The sequence below is a fragment of the Panthera pardus genome, unplaced genomic scaffold, assembly GCF_024362965.1.
Source record: "Panthera pardus isolate Hobbes unplaced genomic scaffold, ASM2436296v1 HiC_scaffold_27, whole genome shotgun sequence".
NCBI classification, from domain to species: domain Eukaryota; kingdom Metazoa; phylum Chordata; class Mammalia; order Carnivora; family Felidae; genus Panthera; species Panthera pardus.
This window is the reverse complement of record NW_026526843.1, coordinates 93,047,572-93,069,314: the sequence shown is the minus strand read 5'-3', so window position 1 is coordinate 93,069,314 and position 21,743 is coordinate 93,047,572. Positions and strand designations below refer to the sequence as shown.

Sequence of the window (21,743 nt, the reverse complement as noted above, 5' to 3'; positions counted from 1 at the left end):
AAGTGCTCTTGGTGCTTTGGATTCACCTAGAAGAAATGAGACACCCCTGGGTATTAACTGAGAATGAGGTACACTTCTTTGTCTTTGAATTTTATCTGGCTCTGACTGGTGAATCTAGTGGGCATATCACTGTGACCTCCAAAACAGTTAGAAGATATTTTCAAAGAGAGTGAGTGAACTCATGACCTTTATATCGATGTAACATGAAAATGTGTTAAGAGTCTTCACTGATGAGGAATTGGCGGATATTGTAACCAATCCAGAAGAGAATCCAAAGAACGTAGAAATATTGATTATCTTTAAATGTCTCAACGGGGGCAAAATTGGGTTTAGTTTGGACCTCTACTGGACAAAGCATTCAGTATGTGTGTCCGTGACCGGCAATTTACAAAGGGCTGTCAAAGAGCTCAAAGACCATGGAAGGCCAGGACCAGGTAACCTGGAGGGGAGTGTCCTCAAGACAGAGCACTGTGTCAGTGGAAACGTTTCTGTTCTTGTTTGTACTGGACTGTTGAGTGCCAGGAGAAAGAGTTCCCTCGTAAAGAGGGTCCAGTGCAGTCAACAGGGAGACCAGGTTTCTGTCATGGATGTTTCCAGGCCAGTCCTGAGCAGGGCACAGTGACATCAGCGACACCAGTGACATCATAATGTCGGAGGTGTCATATAAGCAGCTCCCTGACCAGTGAGGGGCACACTTGGTAGGAGTCGGCGCCGGCATCCTGCCACCCTCGGGCCAGCGGGACGGTCAGGCCGGGCCGATCGGGTTCCAACCCAGCACGAGGCATGTCTGGGAGGCACCGCCGCCGGCACCGTCGCAGACGGAGGAGGCACGCGGTGTCCCGCTCCAGGAGAGCCGAGCTGCAATTCCCGGTCAGCCGCGTGGAGCGTCTCCTGCGAGAGGGTCGCTACGCCCCGCGCCTGAGCGCGTCCACCCCGGTCTTCCTGACCGCCGTTCTCGAGTACCTGACGGCCAACATCCTGGAGCTGGCGGGCAAGGAGGCTCTGGACAGCCACAAGATGCGCATCACCCCGGAGCACGTGCAGCGAGCCCTGGGCAGCAACCAGCACCTCAGGGGTCTCCTCGAGAACACCACCTCCCCTCGGGTGGATGGGCTGCCCCGAGTTCGGAAGTGGTGATGCCCGCGTCCCCGAGCCGGCCCCCTCGTCCGGACCCCGAAGCCGCCCACAGATGAGGGAGGCCTGGCCTTGTGTCTGCACGTGACATTAAAGGAGTTAACTCCAGGGCCGTGCCTCTGACCGGTGTCTGTTTCTGTCATTCGGAGGTAGCTGGAGGTGTCTGTCAGACATCCGGGAGGAGACCTCCCACGGGAGGTGGAGGGTGGATGGGCGGTCAGTGTGGGATGCTGGACTCGGGCATTTCGGGGAGCGGTTTCGCTGGGGACAGTGCAGGAAGCGGCCCTGAGGGAGTAGCGGGTCAGGGGGAAGAGACTTCCTCACTGGCGCTGAGCCAGTCCAGGCTTGTGAGGCCAGGAGGCTGGCGGGGTGGGGGTGGCTCTCCCAGGCATGTTGAATGCCCAGGAGGGTGGGGGCTGAAGACCACGACTGAGGTGCCACAGGCCTTATTCCTGACCGGAGACCATGTGGAAGTCAGGAGGTGATGGCAGTGGGGGTGGGTGGGGAGGGTGGCATAGCAGCCGACACGCACTTAACGGGCCAGGGCTTCGCATGAAGATTGAGGAGCGACGGGGAAACCATGAAGAGGTACACGTAGAAGGAACTCTGCTCAGGTTGATTTGATGGCCTTATACCCCGCCTCATTCCGAAAAAGGGCTCGAGGTAGGGATTATTAGCTAGTGCTGCGGTACTCTGTGGAGTATATCCTTCTGCCCTCTCTCGCGGACACTGGTCAACCGTATAGTACTATGAAAGGTAGCATCTGGCCTAAGACATGCGATCCTAGACGTTCTTTTTAAAAACCATTTGTTAATGTTTCTCTATTTTGAGAGAGAGCATACAGGGAAGGGGCTGAACGAGAGGGAGAGGGAGAATCCCAAGGGAACTCCCTACCACCGGCGCAGAGCCCGATGCGGGGCTCGATCCCAGGGACTGTGAGATCATGACCTGAGCCAAAACCAACAGTCAGACCCTTGACTGAGCCTCCCAGGTGTCCCAATCCTATGAAGTTCTTAATGGTTATTGTTAATAGATTTATTTAGAAATATACTCCATTATAAACTCCTGTAGTAATCTCATTCTCCATGAAACACCTAACCCGTCTACGATCATATACTTGATGGAGCAACATAGAGTTGTCAGTGGCTGAATACGTGTTTGGAGAGGTACAAGTGTGTTCCGTGTAAGTTCTGTCCCAAGTGGTGGACTCGGGAGGACATACAGTTCTTACAAAGACTCTTGTGGCGTTTTGGGTTAAAGAGAGTTGTCACGTCAAGTGTTCTGGCAGTCTTTCCCCTTCCTGTGACTGTCAACATTTAATATTTTCTCCGGTTCATCATGTGCTCAAGGCCCCCCCACACCCCCCCGCAGCCCTCTGGACTGTCACAGAGGGCTGGTCAGAGGTTGCCTAGGCAGCGTCGACAAAGGGATCAGAGGAGCTGGGTTGGCCATCCCAGTTCACCACTTTGTGGCCATGTGAACTGGGACACTCCTCTGTTGCCTCTGAAAAGCCCTTTCCTGTGTGAAATGGGGATGATAAGGGTTCCCCCATCTTTGGATTTTTGCAAAGATTAAGTCATTGTGTGCCTGTCAACTGGCGCACAGCGCAGCGCCCGGCACGGGGTGCGCCCTGAGTGCGTGGCTGCACGTGTCTCCCTTTCTGTAGACCACATGCTTAGGCGTGCTTCCCCAGGTGCCCCTGGCCTGGATCTCACGTGATGGCGGGGGGCCTGGGCCACTGGCTGTGAGACCGCAGCCTGCTGAACCTTGGGAAGAGACAGAGTGCCACGCAGAGGAAGCAGCCAGAGGTACACCCAGGAACCAGACGGGCCTCAGCCTGGTTTCCTCTCTGCTCCCCTCTGCCTGGGGACTCACCCTCTCTCTGCTTCCTGCCACCATCTTTTAAAGTGTGGAGTTGGCTTAGCCTTTACCTACTTCATAGGAGTGTCCTGACAATAATAGTGTCAGGGTTGTGTTTAGAGCTGATTTGAATATGTGCTCGTACAAATCCAAGAAACTTTTCTTGCTCCACAATGCCATTCAACCAAATAGTTACAGAAACCTCACTGTCAAGATGTCTGCCTTTCCAAGTTGTGATTTATTGTAGAGAGCCAGGAAGCCCTCTTTGCCTTAGCCAAGCTCACCTGTTACCTCTGTGTTCATTTGAGTAGCAAGCAGGTCTCTCTCTCTCTGTCTCTCTCTCTGTCTCTCTCTCTGTCTCTGTCTCGCAGTTGCAGGTGGAGATTCGCCTTCACCTGGTTACAGGATAGCACCCACATTGCCACCTCATCCCTGAAGTTGAGTTTCTTTGTGACCAAGGCATGGTTTCTCATATTTCAGTGTCCTTCAGCCAACAGGGACTGCCTCCAGGGTGGGTCATGCCAGAGAATCAGCCATTATGCTAAGATCTTGATACGTTGATTAAATAGCTGTCTGATTTTTAGAAGCAGTTGATTTGGCTCATGCCTTTGGCTTGTTTTAGCACAAAATAGTGCCCTGGGTATTTCACCAGAAGCACAGCTGAGGAATTCTTTAAAGGCTGGAGATGTGAGAGTAGATGGATAATCCATGTCTGGTTAGGAGACCTGTGTGGTCAGGTGGTAACCTTACAGTCCATGCAGTAGTCCACACTAATGGTCTCTGTGACACCTGTAGGGAGCCAGACTTCCTGGGCTCCTTCAGACTATCCAGCATCCAAGGTGGAATTTGGAGGTGGAGCTTCAGTGACTTCGTGTTGGCAAGCCATCTTCAGTCACAGGGGCTTTGGACAATTGGGCAGAGCACTACTGCCATCCCTTTAAGAACTGTGCTTCAGCTGTGCTTGTGGATTTCACAGGAAACATGGGGGCCAGGGCCAGCACAGGATGGCTGTAAATGCAGCCCCTGCCAAATCCCCCTCCTACACGTGCACAGGAATCCTCCACTCAGGGGAGGCAGGTGGAGAGGGTGAATCACTGCCTTTGGGAAAGAATGAACCACCAAGTTTAGGTTCTTTGTGCGTTTCAAAAAAGTAGGAGGTGTGGGATGTTGAGGAAGGATCAGCTCTAGCTTGGGCCCTGGATTGAGGACACCATTGATGACCAGTGCCCTGTTGGGAATGGGAAAGTAAAACTGGAGTGAGTAGGGACAGGGGCTGGGCTGGGAGGGGGGTGTAGCTGCCAAACTAGGTCTGGAATCAAAAAGTGTATCAGGGCAAGCTGGAGTCAGACACGGGTCAGTACAGTAGAAAACATAATGTGTGAGAAGAGATGAGCCCAAGAGTTGAGTCTGGGGGGAAACCTGGAGGGTTGTGTGGGCTCAGGCATAGCATGAACACAAGGCATGCGTATTAGGCCAGTCTCCCACTGAGAAAAACTTTAGGGACAGAGGTGTTTTTTATTTTTAATGTTTATTTATTTATTTTGAGAGAGAGGATGTACTACCCGGGAAGGGACAGAGAGAGAAAGGGAGAGAGAGAATCCCAAGCAGGCTCTGCAGTGTCAGCACAGAGACTGACACGGAGCTCAAACTCATAAACTGTGAGATCATGACCTGAGCTGAAACCAAGAGTCACACACTGAACTGACTGAGCCACTGAGGTATGCCGGGAACAGAGACGTTTGAAGGCCCAGGCTCCTTTGGTCCCTGAATCTGACAGATTCTATAGGATGTGGCCAGAGGGAGACCACTGACTTTTCAGAAAGGGCCTTTGGAGCCCCAAAATAGAATTCAAGAATAACATGACTATCTATGAATCATTTATACAGCATTTTAGTAAATCATTTCTAAAGCATAAATTATAAAAAGGCAGTTCACAGGCTTAATCTGGACAGCAGATGGGTTTGGTAGTCCTACACAGATGTTTTAAAAGAGAATCAGTTAGCTGCTAACATTTAATAATCAAGAACTTTTTACCTAAATAAAGCACTTGTCAGAGGGTGCATTGGGGGAGGTGCAGTAAGCCTAGCTGAGATTAAGCCGGAAGTGCACGGTCCTGGAAGCCTGTATCCAGGTTAGGTGAGGAGTCATCAGGATGTCCACAAGTGGAGGATGCAGCAACTCTAGGACAGGCCTCAGAAGGTGGTGCATGTGTGCAAGGTGCAGCCATCCTAGGGCCTGATAGATTAGAAGGTGCTTGGGAAGAGGGAGAAACCAGCCTAGAGGAGGATTGGGCAGGAGTTGCATGAATGGAGGAAACATCCAGCCTGTGGTAAGACCTAGAAGGTTGTGCATGGTTGAAAGGAGCATCTGGCCTAGAGGAGGATTCTTGGCTGTGCATGGATAGAGGGAAACCAGCCTGGTGAAGGAACCAGCCACAGGTACGGCATTGGTGGGTGTAGCCAACCTAGGAGATGACCTTACAAGAGGCCCTTGAGTGGGGGGTGTTTGTAACCTTGGGTGAGGCTTGACAGGAAGTGCAAGGGAGGAAAAGGTATTCAGACTAGGGAAGGACTCACAAGGACCTAATGGTAGATGAACACCTGCCTTAGGAGAAGACACCGAAGGTGGTACATGGAAAGAGGTAGCACCTAGTCTATGGCAGGACTGGACAGGAGGTGCATGGGTGAAATTAAAAGCCATTTTAGGGGAGTATCATGTAAGAAGTACATAAGTGGAGGATTCAGACAGCCTGGGAGAGTATTCAGCAAGAGCTGTAGAGGTGGAGGGTACAGACAGGAATAGGGGAGGATCTGACTGGGCGTGTGTGGCTGGTAGGAGCATTCAGCCTAGGGGAGTACTCGGCCGGAGGCTTATGAGTGGTAGGCTGTGATAACTTAATAACTGTTTTTGATATTCTGTAATTGATGATTTGGCATCATGAAGTCATTGAGCTATGCTAACAGCCCGATGTTTTCTACATCTCCATCATCCCAGTGTTACCCTGAGCATGAAGTCATCTTATAAACCCTCCAGCCACTCACTAGCTTCAATGTGTTTTGCTTCCTGCCTAGTAGGCGATGTCTTCACCTAGTTACTTCTCACTCATGGAGTAATAAAGGTCCCAATACCACTTGATCCGTCTTTCTGCATCTCCCTTCAAGTGAGCCGTGTGACTTGCCGGGCCTTCTGCCTTCTGGGGAACTGTGAGTAATAAGCTGTTCTTTGAAAGGCAATTGTTTCTTATGACTGTAATCTTACTTTATGTGATTAAACAAATCTTGGGTACATTTGGAAACCGTCGGTGCAGTGAGCAGGGTGTCTGATGACAGATGGGGATGACGTGCCTCCAGGTTTACTAAACGAATCCAACAGACAGCAAATACCGTGGGAAGGCACTGCTGGCTGGCTGTTGGCTGCTTGTCCCTTAGTGGCCATCACACTGTGTTGTGTCTTTCTGGTATTGCAGTGGCTCTGCAATCTAAATTTTAGCAGAGCTCAAAAAGCTTAGTCCTCTCCAAGTGGTTGTCTAGCTTAGGGTGCTGTACTCTGAGCAAGGTGGTCCCCATCTGGCTCCTTAAGTGTTTACAGTGCACCTAATCTAAGGAAGAGAACCTAGGGCAGTTGGCCATTGCACTGTGTGAAGGTCCTTGCAAAGAAACAGGAGGTGGTTACCTCCCTCCTGATATAGGTGGTTCTGATCCACTGAACCTCCACTAGGAGTGAAGTCTTTAGGAACTACTCAACTAAAATCATCTTCCTTCCTTATAGGTGGTAGCCATACTGGCCTGACTTGTAGCAGATAACTGCCCACCTAGAGATATCCTTACACTGAAGAGACCTGCTGACCAGTGATGTGGTCCACTCTTTTTACAGAGTCTGTGGCTCCCTGCTCACATTTTTGGGTTGGTCCCAAACCCCTTTGCTATTTTGTCTGTCTTGTTGCTGTATTGCACTTTGTCTCTGAACCCTGTGGGTTTTAAGAGTTTGTATTCTCAGAGGCCCTTGGCACAATATTTAATGAAAAAATGGAAGGACAGGGAACATCTAGTTCCAGCATCTCCAAAACTCCTGATGATATATTCACTTTAATTAATACTTGTAGAATACCACAAGGGCACTCTTAAGTGGTCCTTAACACCTTAATATGTCATCACTCCGAGTGCTTTGATTTTAGAAACAAAGCATAAGAACAAATCAGGAAGTGCCACATTTGACTTCTTAGAGGTGAATGTTGACCCCTTGGAGTTCGACTATGATATCTTAGAAAGGGAGGCTGATAGCAAACCATTGCTGCAGGTATTTCTTGTAAATACCCAACGGATTAAAACTGTGGGGAGTGAACAGGAAATTGAGACAGAGACTCACAATTTTACAAGGCTAGATGTATAAACCACCTTACAGGACTTTGTACAGAGAGAATTCAGGAAAAGTGGGCATACTATGTTCTAAAGATCTTTACTACTGTCTCCAAGCTCTGGCTTATGGTCCAAGAAATGAGGCAATTAGTGGGAAGAACCCAGGACTCCTAATGCTAATGTTCTCTGAAAAGTTTTTACGTAGGTTTAGACTGCTCCCTATGTGCCCTGGCTCAACTTGTACGTTAACTCAGTATACCTATCAAACAGCTGAAAGTGACACTTATGAGGTCAGAGCAGCCCCCTAGACAATTGCTATGCCGGGTGAGCCCCTTCTATTACTACACTGAATTTTTATGGCCTGGGAATGGGCTCACCCTAGCATAGCCACAATCTCTGCTCACGCTCATGATAAATGACAACAGCAAGAGAAGGCCAAAACATTATTACTCAAGATTGGCATGGTTCAGTGGGTTTATTGTTTTGTAGAAAACCCTGATCCTGCAGATAATGAAGTGATTTCATACCTAGAGTCTGCCCTCCTTGACCCAGAATCCAAGGAACTTTTCCTCAGTAGGGCCCTGCCAAATTATAAACCTGCCCTTTCTCTTATGGGCTATGCCCACACATTTAGGGAAGCACTAGAGGGAGTAAGTATCCTAGTTGACCTGAAAGTGACTCACCCAATAATATGCAGGTTTTAGTTTATCAGAGCCAGCCACTGGCTGATCCTCTAAGCAGTTTCCCCTGGCAACCTCCTCTACATCTGGAACCTCTCCCTTGGTGATGACCCCCCCCCAACACACACACATAAATCTCTCCATGGGGAACTACCATTTCCCGGGCTGCACAGGCCTCATCGCTGTGCAGCCATTTCAAATGCTCTGACTACTCAAGAAGGCATTTCTTAATTTAGGACCTTTTCCCTATCTATAACCAGCCCCTGCTGAGGCACTACAGAGCTTTCAAACATCATCCCAAGATAAACCTATATCTGGGCACCTTAGAGACCTGGGCATCCCTCATGAAAAAATTTCAGGCCAGTCTACCTTTAAAATCCAACAATTGGTGAACTTGCTAGATTATCTTAGCAAGTTTCCTTCATTTGATATGGGAAGCCCTGCTCAGCCAGAGACTGGCATTATCAGTTCCTAGTTTGAGGAGTCCTGATGCCCCATGTCCTATTCTGACCTTAGACAGTGTCTGTCACCTAGCCCCTTCCCCTAGGGTGATGACAACTTCCCGGATTTTGTCCCACTGCCTGGAGATAGCCGCACAGAAACTGATAGGCTACTAGAGCCTATCAAAAACATAAAATAACCAACTTTCCCTGGCTCTTTTAGATACTGGGTACAAGTCAGTTATTCTGGATAATTCTTCTCTTTTCAGAAAATATGGCCATCCATTTAAAATGCAGGGCCTATTTGGTCACCCCATTCACAGCATATAGGACACACACGGTGTTATGATTGATCTATGAAATTAAGTAAATTTACTGTGCTGATAGCCAGTCTGTCTCTGATCCATGTGACCTTAGGCATGGACACCATTTTGGAAAATCTCTTAAATTGGAACAAACCAAAATCAGTAGCGGTTGTCATGGGACTTGCTCAGTGGGAACCTGTGAACCTTCCACCTCCCATTAAGATTGTCAGTATGTCTCAATATAACCTACAAGAGCATAGAGCTGGCCACAGGCCCAGTATTTCAGATCTTTGAAAAGCTGGTGTTTTGGTTCCTACCATCTCTTCTTTTCACAGCCCTTCCAGACCAGAGCTAAAGAACTCTGCACTGGCAGCTCAGAGCCTCCTCCAGATCCTCCGTCTCCCTGTCTCTCTGCCCCTCCCCACTCATGCTCTTTCTCATAAAGATAAATAAAACATTAAAAAAAATCAGTGCTGTAACTGAACAGGGAATGTGAAAAGGGCAAAGAATAGGAAACCCACACCATCCGTGGAGTTGTATACCTGGATAGTGGTATACCCGGGCCTTCACTGCCGTGGTGCATCTGGACAGCAGTGTCATGGGGCACCCAGGAGGACCCACTCACCCTAGGTACAGTGATGTAACTGGGAAAAGAGGGAGAACCGGTCAGAGAAGAGAAGCTCCACACCATCAGTGTAGTGGAGTTACTTGGACAGGAGACCCGAAGACCAGAAGAGTTGGGCTAGTGGTATAACTAGACCGCAGATATGAACAAGACAGGAGAATTCCCAGGCCGTCTGTGTTGTGTTATAACTGGAAAGGGGATGTGAACAGGGCTCCCAACACATTGCTGCAGCAGTATTTTTAAGAAGGAAAGGGGCAAAGAGAAGGAAGTCCACACCCTCAGTATTGTGGTGACTTGGGCAAGGGATGTGAGTGGGGCCCAGAGGAGGATCCTCGCACCATCGGCACAGCAATTACCTGGACAGTGGATCTGAACGCAGCAAATGGGGAGATGCCCCTCTCAGTTCACTTATGTAAGTGGACAGCGCATGCACATAAGGTAGGGAGGACAGCAAGCACCATCAGTGCAGTGCGTACCTGGCAGGGGAGGTGAACAGGGCAGTGGAGTAACTGGAAAATGCAAATGAACGGGCCAAAGAAGAGCATCCTCACTCCATTGGTGTAGGGGGTAGGCTGTACAAATGAGGAGGAGAAAAGGTGTCCTGCACTGTCACAATCGTCCTGCAACTGAACACAGATGTAACGAGACAAGAGGAGCATTTCTAAATGAACACTGTAATACCGTAACTGGCACGTGAATGTGCAAGGGATAAAGAAACACATTCCCACGCCATCAGGGCAGTGGTCTCTATGGAAGGGGATTAGAATGGTGCAGAGAGGAGAATCCTGGCATCATTAGTGCAGTGATGGAGACAGGGGACGTGAACAAGGTAAAAAGAAGCATCTCCAAAAGCAAAGTGTGTGAAAGGGAGAAGCCCTGCGTCATCAACACAGTGGTGTAAGTGCACCGTGGAACCAAAAGCTGCAAACAGAAAGAGCCCTTATACCATCAGTGCAGTGGGTACCCAGATAGGAATGTGAACAAGGCAGTGAGGAAGAGCCCTGTGCCATCATTAGTGCTGCCCCGGAAAAGGCTGTGAATGAATGAAAGGAATGAAAGGCACAGCCCAACATCATTAGGGCAGTGGTGTAAGTGGATGGCATTGTTAAAGCAACAGACAGAAGGAGCCCTACGTCATCAGGGCATTGATGGACTTGTGTATGGTGTGAACAGAGCAAAGCGGAGGGCCCCCCACAGTGGTGGAACTAGGTGGGGTATGACGAGGCAAAGAGATGAAGTCTTGCATAATCAAGGCAGTGGAATACTTGGCAGGAGACAGGAATGGACACTGAAGGAGAAACCTGCACCATCAGAGCAGCGGTGTACTTGGTATGGGGTAGCAGCTGGGAAGAGAGGAGGGCCTTGCACTGTCAGTGAATGAAGCCCAGGGAGAGCCTTCCATGATTAGCAGTGGTGGAGGGGGAAGGGTGATAGTAACTGGCAGAAAGGAGCCCTATACCATCAGTGTGGGGGTAAGCCCTATGTATGAGGCCAAGAAAAGAACCTCACAACATCAGTGCAGTTGGAGGAACTGGACGCTGGATTGTAAACAGCTCATAGAGGAGCATCCCCTGACCTCTGAGTTCTGTTGTACCTCAGTAGGGAAAGTGAAGTGGAAAAAAACAAAGAAGCATCCTCACACTATCAGTGCAGTAGTATGACAGGAAAATGGACATGGGTGGCATAAGACAGAGTAGCCTGCATCATCAATGCAGTGGTTTCAGCAGACAGGAGATGTGAACGGGGCAGAGAAGAGGAGGAATCTCAAGTCATTGGTGCTGTAGCATAATAGCATCGATTGTGACTAGCGAAGAAGAGGATCCTGACACCATCGTTTCAGTGTTGTAACTGGACAGGAGGTCTGAGTGGGCCAGAGGGGAGTTCCCCACCTCATTTATGCATTGCTGTAATTGGCCAGGGGATCTGACTTGGCAAAGAGCGAGCATGTACCACAAGTGCTACTGGACGTGGGATATAAACGGGGCAGAAGGGAGCATCCCTACACCATCAGGGTGGTCATAACTTGGAAAGGGTAATTGTGCAGGGAAGAGCAGTCCACATCATCGTTGTGTTTGCACAGGGACTGGGAGTGTGATGGGGGCAAAGAGGAAGAAGTACTCACCAGGAGCACAGTTGTTACCAGGATGGTGTGAACTGACCCATCAGGAGGAGACTTGCAGTCAGTGCAAGTCAGTCAGTGGTGTGAGTAGACATGGTATTTGATCTGTGCAAAAGAGTATCCCTGTGCCATCAGTGAGGCAGCTGAACTAGAGAAAAGATGTGAATGGTGTAAAAAGAGGAAGGATGCATCGTAAGAACATTGGTTTCCTTGGTGTAGGGAAAGTGAATAGGGGGAGCAAAAGAATCCTGATGCTGTTATTTCATCCCTACACTATCAGTAGCATTAAGTGAAAAGGTGATATGAGTGGTGCAGAGAAGAACAACCCTGCATAGTCAGTGTCGTGGTGAAGGTTTTCAGGGGATGTGAAAGAGGCACCCTGGAGTATCCTCTCACCCTAGTACCATGGTAGGACTGGGCCTGGTGTGTGGACGAGGCAATGAGGAGGGATACCACACGTCAACACAGTCGTTGCCTGGGCGGGGGTTGAAAATGGAGCTGGTGGGAGTCACACACCATCAGTGCAGAGGTGCATGGCATGTGAAGAGCTCAAGGGCAGTGCACCATCAGGGTGGAGGGCAACTGGAAAGAAGAAGTGAACTGCTCGAGCAGGAGCCACCCCACATCATCATTTCCGTCGTTATGGATGTAAAAGGAGCAAAGACAAAACCCACATATCGCCCAATGGAATATAGGGAAGTTGAACAGGATAGAGTTGGATTCCTTCCACTTTAGTGCATTGGTGGAATCGGAGGGGTGATGGGAACACAGTGACGGAAGGAGTCTCACCCCGGCAGTGCTGTACTGGATAGTTGATATGAACTGGGCAAATAATAGGAACCCTGAAACGTGAGTCCATAGGTGTAACTGGACACAAGGTATAAGGAGGACTATTAGGAGCATCCTCAGACCACAGGTGTAGTGCTGTGACCTGAGTGCATTAGTAACTACACATAGGAGCTGCCCTATGTCCTCTGTTGTGGTTGTGTATGTGGAGAGGGAATGTGAAAAGGGCAAAGAGGAAAAAATGCATCATCATTGCCATGTATACCTAGGAGTGGAGTGGGACAAAGAGTAAGATTCTTTTATTGCTGCTACAGTGGTACAAATGGAAAATTGATGAGGACAGGGCAAAGGAGAACCTTCATTAGATGAATGCAGTCACGTAAGTAGAGGGGGAACGTGAAAAGGGCATATCACCACTGAAAAGGCACAAGTGGAAACTGGGCAAGAACGGGGCAAAGAGGAACCTCCCCCTCCCATTGGCCCAGTTATGTAAGTGGAGTGGGGTGTGAATGGGTCAAAGAGAAAGATCTCTGTGTTGGCATCTTGATGGTATAACTGGACGGGGGACTTCAGCAGCAGCAAGAGGATTATGCCCACACCACCAGGGCAAGGCTGTCATTGAGACATGTATGTGAATGGGATGAAGAGCACGAGCCCTTCTTCATCACTGGCATGGGCTGATTGGACAGCGTTGTGGACGTGGCAAACGGGAGGACCTCTGAATATTCAGTGAAGTAGTATTTACTGGGCTGAAGGAGTGAACAGAGCAAACAGGAAGAGCCCTCCCTGCTCGGTCATGGGACTGGGGCCTGGACAGTGAATGTAAACAGGACAGTCAGGAGTATGCCAACCCTGGCAGTACAGTGGCACTGATGAGCAGCATATATGAATGGGGTAAAGAGGAGGAGCCGTTCACCGTCAGGACAGTGGTGAAATGCCAACTCAACAAAGAGCAAGAACACCAAACCACCAGTGTGGTAGGATAACGGGACAGGGGATATGTATTGGGCCCAAAGCAATAACGCCACCCCCTCAGTGCAGCTGAATAACTAGATACGAGAGTGTGGATGGAGCAAATACACAGAGCTCTAAATCTTCCATGCATTGGTGTAATTGGGAAGAATATTTTATGGATATGAAGATGTGGAGCCTTACAACTTATTTAGATAAGGGCTGCGTATAGAGCAATGAAGATACAATAGGTGCAGTGCAGTAACTGTATAGTGTCTATGACTGGAGTCATTTGGGAAGATCCACATCAGTGCTCTGGAGTAACTGACAGTATACATGAACTAGGAAATTCTTAGGAGTCCTCCCACATAAGAGCAGTAGAGTGATTAGACAGTGTATACAAATGGGGATGTTAGGAGAATACCTGCCTCATCAGTGCAGTTGAGTAACTGTGGTGTATGCCAATGAGGCAATTAGGAAGAGTCCTACAATATCAGTACAGTAGAGTAATACACAGTATATATGAATGGGACAATTGGGAGCAGCCCTGTGGTGGAGTAACCAGACAGTGTGTGTTAATGTGGCGATCAGGTGGAGCCCTGCCCGTCACTAGTGGAGTAACTACATAGTGTATGCATGCAGGGTAGTTAGGATGAGTCCCACTATCTCATTATAGGGGAGTAAGTGTACAAAGGTAGTGAAAAGGACAATTGTGAGGACTCCTGCTGCTCAGTGCAAGCAACTAATTAGGCTGTGTATATGCATGGGGTAATTAGGTTGAACCTTGCCCCACCACTGTAGTGGAGTAACTGGTAGGTGATGTGAGTGGGTCATTTACGAGGAGCCCTGCCGCATCAGTGCCCTGTAGTAAAGTGGACAGCGTATGCAAACAGGGCAATTAGAATCCCCATCACATTGGTGTGGTGAAATAAATGTACATTGTGAACAGAACAGTTAGGAGGAGCCGCACCCCATCAATGCAGCAGAGTGACCAGGCTGGGGATGTGAACAGGGCAGTTGTGGAGAGCTCCACTATGTGTGTGTGCAGTGCAATAACTGGGAAGACCCCTACCTGTGCACTGCTCTGATGGGCTCAGCATTCCCACCGCTATACTATTTGGAGGAAGCCAGGGATGGCTTTGAATGCCCTCCCAAGTCAGTAAGACCTGCAGTGCTGTTATCCGGTACCCCAGGAGAATTACAAGTGTGCCTTCAAGATGGTATGATTTATGGTCACGGTGTCGTAAAACATTTCATCTGCAGTAGGCTGATCTGCTTTTCGGAGCTTGAGGTGACCTTCCAGATACTACTGAGATAGTTAATGGAAAACCAATTTTCTTGCCATCCTGCTCACAGCCTGTCATGTATCGTGTAATATATATCACCAAACACTCTGAAAGCAGAGGTTCTAAATTTTCAGACATTGTAATTGCTTAAGATATATACCCTGACATAAATATGCATGATGGTTACACTCTAGAATATGAGGTAACTAACATGGAAACCAAGTCAATGACCCAAATCCAGCCCAGGTTGTTGTGACTGAAAGTCTTCATGGACTGTCTGGCAGCCTTGACAAACCGAGTTTCAGCCGAAAAGAGAACGGATCACAAAGCAACCCCTGCCACAGTTGGCACCTTATTGACGTTTCTGCAGGCATGGCCAGGAAATCAATGGGCTGTGAACGCTGAATTATCCTCTTATGCCCGGAAGTGACCCCTGCAGGCCTGGCTGCAGGATGTTAGCGGACTGATTTGCAGGAACACACACCATTCCTGGCTGCTGCTCCTTCTGCTCTGGGAATGGAGGGGCTGCCTCGGGTTCAAGGTTGTGGACCTGACATTCGAAAGCAGCACTGTGTTCGCCACGGAGCCACCTAGTTAGCCAGATGTCTCTCCCTACATAGTTGTGCTACATTAAATGTGCCAAAGTTAAAGTACATTGAAAAAGATAAGCCAAGTCAACTTTAATGGGTAGAAACTCTGAACCTTTAGACAATATTTAATACGTAGGGGTATGGTGCTCGTGGAAGAAAGAAGAGGAAATAAGTTTAGGATATAAAGTGGGGAAAGTAACTTTGAGCAGTGTAACCAGGGTTCAACAGAGCCTCACCCCTTCTCCAGGATCCGGTGACTATAGAGTCAGTGCCTCACAGAGCTGGGGCCCCTAATGTACCCTCTCCAGTTATACCGATCGGTTAGTACTTGTGCCGATATATTTGTGGTTTTATATTTCTATTTATTTTATATGTATAATATTTGTTGTTCGATAATTCTCATAACATCCTCAATCAGAGGCTCAGAAATACACTTGCACATCTGACACCGATGAGCCTGCATCCCTGTCTCCTAGGATATTTTCTTAACCGGTTCAGGTTAGTTTAGGCCGGTCTTGGAATCCATGACTATCTGAATGTCAGCAATCACTCTCTCTCGGAATTCCTAAGCCGCAGCATCCCTGAGAGGTGGCCACGGAGGGGTTGTCTGGGAGAGGCTCAGCCGGGCTTCTTAACCAGCGCCGCTGAAGAAGTCAGCCTCTGCCTGAAAGACTGTGCCAGGAGTTATGTGTCAGGAGTTACGAAGTAAGCAGGTTGCAGTAGAAACAGAGATACTTAAGACAGTCCTGAGCAGACATTGTCACACTTTTCAGAAGTGTGCTACCAGCACCCCTTTCTCCGGCTGACGTCTCCCTGAGGGATTCCCTCTGCTCCCTGAGGACCTCACCTCCCTGCACCTCACCCACAAGGCAGTTCTTGGATGGGCTCTTTGGTTTTATGACAGTTTACGATAATTCGGATCATTTGGAATTTCGTGTGTCACAGCAACCCAGCTACTGGTTCCCCAGCCCTCCCCTCCTCCCTTGTTGCAACACAGTCCTCGGTAACTCGTACCTCATTTGATACCCCGAGGCTGTGATCTTCTTTTCCACAACATTAGCCTCAAGAACGGAAAACACACTCCCACAGTGACTTTTATAGCCCAAACCCACCTGCAGTAGGAAGACGAGGCAGAGAAATTTCCGAGTCTGGCTAGAGAAACTTGGCCACAGAGACATAGGTTGGCACAGTCCTTCATCTGCCCACTTTGGGCTGTCCTCACCCAGGTCCGCCAGCCCTTGGCCATCTCAGTGCCACACTAGTGAGAAGTGCCAGTGACCCATGCACTCGGACCCTCTGAAATACCAGCCACTAAGCTATGGCCTTCTGCTGATGTCCTTGCTGCCTGTAGAGGATGCTGCGGTGCCCCTTCCCTGTCCCCTGGTGCCTTAGCACAGGAGCACAAGCTCTGCGACTTCTACCTGCCTGAGGGCTTTGCTCGGCTGCCAGGGCCCACTCTGCCCAGTCAGGACAGCTGCGAGAGCCAGAGGCTTCATGTCCCGGACGCGGCCCTCCGTTGTCTCAGAAAACATAATTGAGGTGCATGCGCTGCACTGACTCTCCGGGCTCCCCAGTGGGACTGAGCTCTAGGAATCATCCACAGTGGTAACTTCTTGATACTGTACCTTGTATTGGCTGCCTTCCCTGCCCTGTCTCCCGACTCCTGGGTGGCCTGAGATCAATCCCACCCCAAATGTAACTACTTGCATTTCAGTGTGGTCTCAGGTCTGCTTCCAGCAAATCCAAAGTCAGCTACCACTTCAGCGCCCACATCCAGTATCAGATGATTGGCCCCACTAGTCATTATGACCAGCACCCACACTCTTGACATGGAGGAGGTTTCCTGGAATAAGACTAGAATCCTGTCTCTAGGTCTTTCTCACATGGGATGAAGTATGTGAAATGATGCTTTTCTAGAACTATTCCTGCTCTGTGGAGCCCAGCATTTATGTATTTTTCTAGGTCTGTCATGGAGAAACCACCTATTACACGTTTACCCTTTGCTGACAACACGGTGCAGGGACAAGTTCACTCAAAAATGGCAAACTGCAGGAGGTACGCCCTTTATTCTGTGTGCGACCACCTGCATGGCCCTAAGTCCGTGAGGGGGCCGCATTAACAACCCCATCAAAACCTAGGAGTGCTGGCTCCTAAGTGCTTCCCATCACAGACAGAAGGTCAGTCGCACTGCTCTGAGACTTTCTCGAATGGCTACTCTTTCCAGCCCACTGATGTCCACGTACAAATCCGTCATGAGCAGGCAGACTGTTTTGTCTCTTCACTGCTTTCCACTAATACACTTCAGGCCCGATGCACATGAGAAACTTAAACAAGAACCAGACCCGGAAGCACTACTGGATTAGAAAGAAGTTTATCTTTACACGTGTCTACGTGGCCTCGTGGTTTCCCTTTCACCCTCTAAGTGACTTCTGTTGCTTCTTCTCCAACTGTCTGCCCCTAGAATTCACTTTTATTTTATGTCTAATTACAGATACCACCAGTTCACACTACTGTGCAATTTGCAGAGGAATTTGGATAAGAAGAACCATCGAAGATTGGGAACCTACTGGGAAACCTAGAACTTCCCAGGTAAGTTTCGTTCATTTATATATTCAGCCTACAAACATTTGTTAAGTATTTCTATGTACCAGGCACTGTTAGAGGTATTGGTGATTCACAGTTTTAATACTCTTTGAAAAGTCTCTATTGCAGGTAAGGAGTTAGATGTTAATAAAGAACTCAATGCTTCTGTCATAACCATTGCTTTAAATTAGAGAAATAAAGTGAAAACATCAACAAAATGAAATACCTTTAATGTTTTATGAGACAAACACAATCACCATTTTCAAGTATATGTTATCAGCATACACTTTGGGGGAGTCATAATTAAACCAAATTGTTTTTATTAAAAAGAATTTTTAAAAACAAAATAGGTTAAAATTTGAATTATTAACATTTGTAGTGCTTTACAACCATATTTACAGCAACGATTCAGACTTACTTCCTCTGTTTAATTGATTTCTACATTCACCTTCAGGACTTAAACTATGCACTTCTACTTCAAAGGTTTTACTTTGATTAATTATTTGAATTTTGATGAATAGTTGCAGAGAGGGTGGTTTATTCAGAGTCCATTTATAATTGGAATTATTTCTGTGGCTTTCAGATATGACTTGATATAGAATTATTGAGTCAGACACAGCCTTTTCCCCTTAACATATTTCATGCTGTTCTTTTTGTATCCTGTTACTCTATGACACTCAGGAGAAGCCTGCTTTGGTACCCTTGTGGAAAATTATTTTTTTTCCTGAAAACCTGTTGTATTCTTTATCTTTAAAATTCAAAATGCCAGCCATTCACATTCAGATATTAGACAGTTTTTTGTTAATTTTGTTTGACCATGACAAGATGTGTTCATCTGAAGATCAACGTTTTTCTTCATCTCAAGAAAACTTTATTTTCTTATTTAAATATTGCTTCTCTTCCATTTGTTCAGGGATTTTCTTTCAAACATGCCAGTAATTTGCATATTGGATCTCCATTCTCTGTCTTTTATATCTGTTTTTCTTAGGCTGCTAGTGTGCATCTTGTAGGATAAAAGTGTTTATACTTTTATTTTTAAGTGATCTCTACACCCAACATGGGACTTGAACTCACAACTCACAATATCAAGAGTTGCATGCTCTACCGATTGATTGAGTCAGCCAGGTGCCCACAAAAGTGTTTATACTTTGAATAGTCACATTCATACTATAAAGATGGACATGGTACATAACTATGTGAAATTTTTTGCCTTCCTTCATGATTCCTTTGGGTTTTCTTCAGTGGATAAATGATTTTCTGTAGTACATTTTACGTGCTAGTAAATGCTGGAGTGCCAGCCGCAGTTAATGTGATCAGCAGCCATCTTTCCCTCCTTCTAATGCAGTATCCCAGCAAAATTTGTGCATGTCAGAAAAAAGGGGGCAAGTATTCTAGTCTTCTTGTTTCACAGAACTGTGGTGGTGCCAACCAAATTTCTTTTGATCTTAGACTGTAAGTTGCCTCTGATGGCATTGACCACTCATAAAGCTGCTGGGGGGATTAAATGACTTAATAACAAGTAAAATGCCTACAACAGAGCCTGATGCCTGGTCAGCTCTCTGCATTCCTAGAACTGGGTTCCCCACCCTGCCCTGATGGCAAACCTCATGGGGAGCCCTTGATGACTGTGAAGCCAAGGAAATCAACAGTGTTTCACAGCGATCATGGCTATGGCCTGCAGAGTGAGTGCCAAACCAGCTGGACCTCATCCCCACTGAGTAATTTACTGGCTATATGTCCCTGAAGAAGTTAACTTATCTGGGCTTTTCATGGCGGGAGGCTGCAGAGGGATCTTCTCCACAGAGTTCTCATTCTCAAGTTCCTGTGGTTCTACACTTCCAGCCAGGAGGACTCCCTACCTGTCATTCTACTACCTTGACCCTGCCCAGGCAGATGAGCAGTGGCTGTCGCTGGCAGCACACACACAAAAGGCCCTGTTGAAGCCATGAACTCCTGGGCCGTAAACTGCATCAGTTGTGCTGTTGAGGTGCGCACGTGAGCACAGTAGTGGTGTGGGTCTTGTCAGGTTGCAGGTGTGCGGGGCATCCAGGTCTGGCTATCTGGCTGCCGCAGGAACACAGCAGTGGTATGCCGATCTCATCTAAGACCTTTCAGAATTTCTTTCTTTCTTTTCTTTCTTTCTTTCTTTCTTTCTTTCTTTCTTTCTTTCTTTCTTTCTTTCTTTCTTTCTTTCTTTCTTTCTTTCTTTCTTTCTTTCTTTCTTTCTTTCTTTCTTCCTTCCTTCCTTCCTTCCTTCCTTCCTTCCTTCCTTCCTTCCTTCCTTCCTTCCTTCCTTCCTTTCTTTCTTTCTTTCTTTCTTTCTTTCTTTCTTTCTTTCTTTCTTTCTTTCTTTCTTTCTTTCTTTCTTTCTTGTTTATTTATTTTGAGGGCGGTGGGGAGAGAGAATCCCAGCACAGAGCCTGATGTGAGGCTCCAACTCGTGAACCATGAGATCATGACCTGAGCCGAAGTTGGATGCTTAACCAACTGAGCCACTCAGGCTCCCCTTTCAGGATACTTTAGAAAAAATTAATAGATTTTATTTTTTTGAACAGTTTGAAGTTTACAGATAAATTGAACAGAATGTAGATTTCCCATATACTCCCCTTATACATTATGCATTTTCGCCTTATATTATTTACATCAGACATTAGTGTGGTATACTTGTTGAAGTTGATGAGCCAACACTGATACATTATTATTAGCTAAATCCATAATTTACATTAGGGTTCATTCTTTGTATTGTAAATTCTGTGGATTTTGACAAATGTATAGTGACACGTCTCTGCCATTATAGTATCTTACAAAATAGTTTCACCGCCCTAAAAATCCTCAGTGCTCTGCCTGTTTGCCCCTTCCCTGCCCCACTCCTGGCTGAACTTTTTACTGTCTCTATAGTTTTTCTGTGTTAAGTTTGTTTTAAATAATCTCTACACTCTATGTGAAGCTCAAACTCATGACCCCAAAATCAAGAGTTACATGCTCTTCTGACTGAGCCGGCCATGCACCCCTGTTTCCATAGTTTTGTCTTTTCCACAACATCATATATTTGGATTCATGCAGTATTGGAGCCTTTTCAGATTGTTTTTTCACTTGGTAATATGCATTTAAGCTTTCTCCATGTAATTATTTATTTATTTATTTATTTATTTATTTATTTATTTATAAAGTAGTCTCTACACTAATGTGGGCTCACACTCATGACCCTGAGAGCAAGAGTTAGATGCTCCACTGGCTGAGCCAGCCAGGTGCCCGTCCCCCATGTCTTTTCATGGCTTGATAGCTCATTTCTTTTTATCAATGAATAATATTACAATGTGTGTTTATACCACAGTTTGTTTATACACTTATTTATTGAGGGACATCTTGATTACTTCCAAGTCTTGGCAATTAAGAATAGAGCTTCTGCACATTCATGTGCAGGTTTTGCGTAGGTACACGTTTTCAAATCCTTTGAATGAATATGGAGTAGTATAACTGGTGAATCATATGACAGGGTAAGAGTATGTTTATTTTTGTAAGAAACCACCAAACTATCTTCCAGAGTAGTTATATTATTTTGCATTGCCACAGTAATGAATAAAAGTTTCTGTTGTTCCACATCTTCACCAGGATTTGGTGTTAGTATTTTGAATTTTAGCCATTCTGATGGGTATGTAGTGATAGTTCATTATGATTTTACCTGGCATTCCTTTAATAGCTAATGATGTTGAACATCATGTCATTGCTTTTTTGCCATCTGTGCAACTTCTGTGGTGAAATGTCTGTTCAGATCTTTTGCCCCTTTAAGTTTTTGTTTTCTTCTTGTTGAGTTTTAAGAATTCTTCGCATATTTTGGATGCAAGTTCTTTATCAGGTATGTATTTTGTAAATATTTTTCCCAATATGTGGCTTGTCTTTTCATTGTCTTAGCAGTGGCTTTTCTAAAATTTATTTTTATTTCTTATTAAAAAATATTATTGAAGTATAGTTGGCGTACAATTCCTGATTGCCATTTTTTTTCCTTTGAGCGTTTTAAATATGTCATCC

The 21,743-nt window shown here is 46.8% G+C and overlaps 1 protein-coding gene across 1 annotated transcript; it reads left to right on the top strand.

Annotated features, from left to right (window-relative positions):
- The first annotated feature begins 674 nt into the window (after nt 1-674).
- Nucleotides 675-1,156, top strand: LOC109247998 (histone H2A-Bbd type 1-like). Its single transcript, XM_019417264.2, has one exon. It carries the CDS (start codon nt 784-786, stop codon nt 1,135-1,137), a length of 354 nt encoding a protein of 117 aa, XP_019272809.1. The 5' UTR covers nt 675-783; the 3' UTR covers nt 1,138-1,156.
- Nucleotides 1,157-21,743: the final 20,587 nt, after the last annotated feature.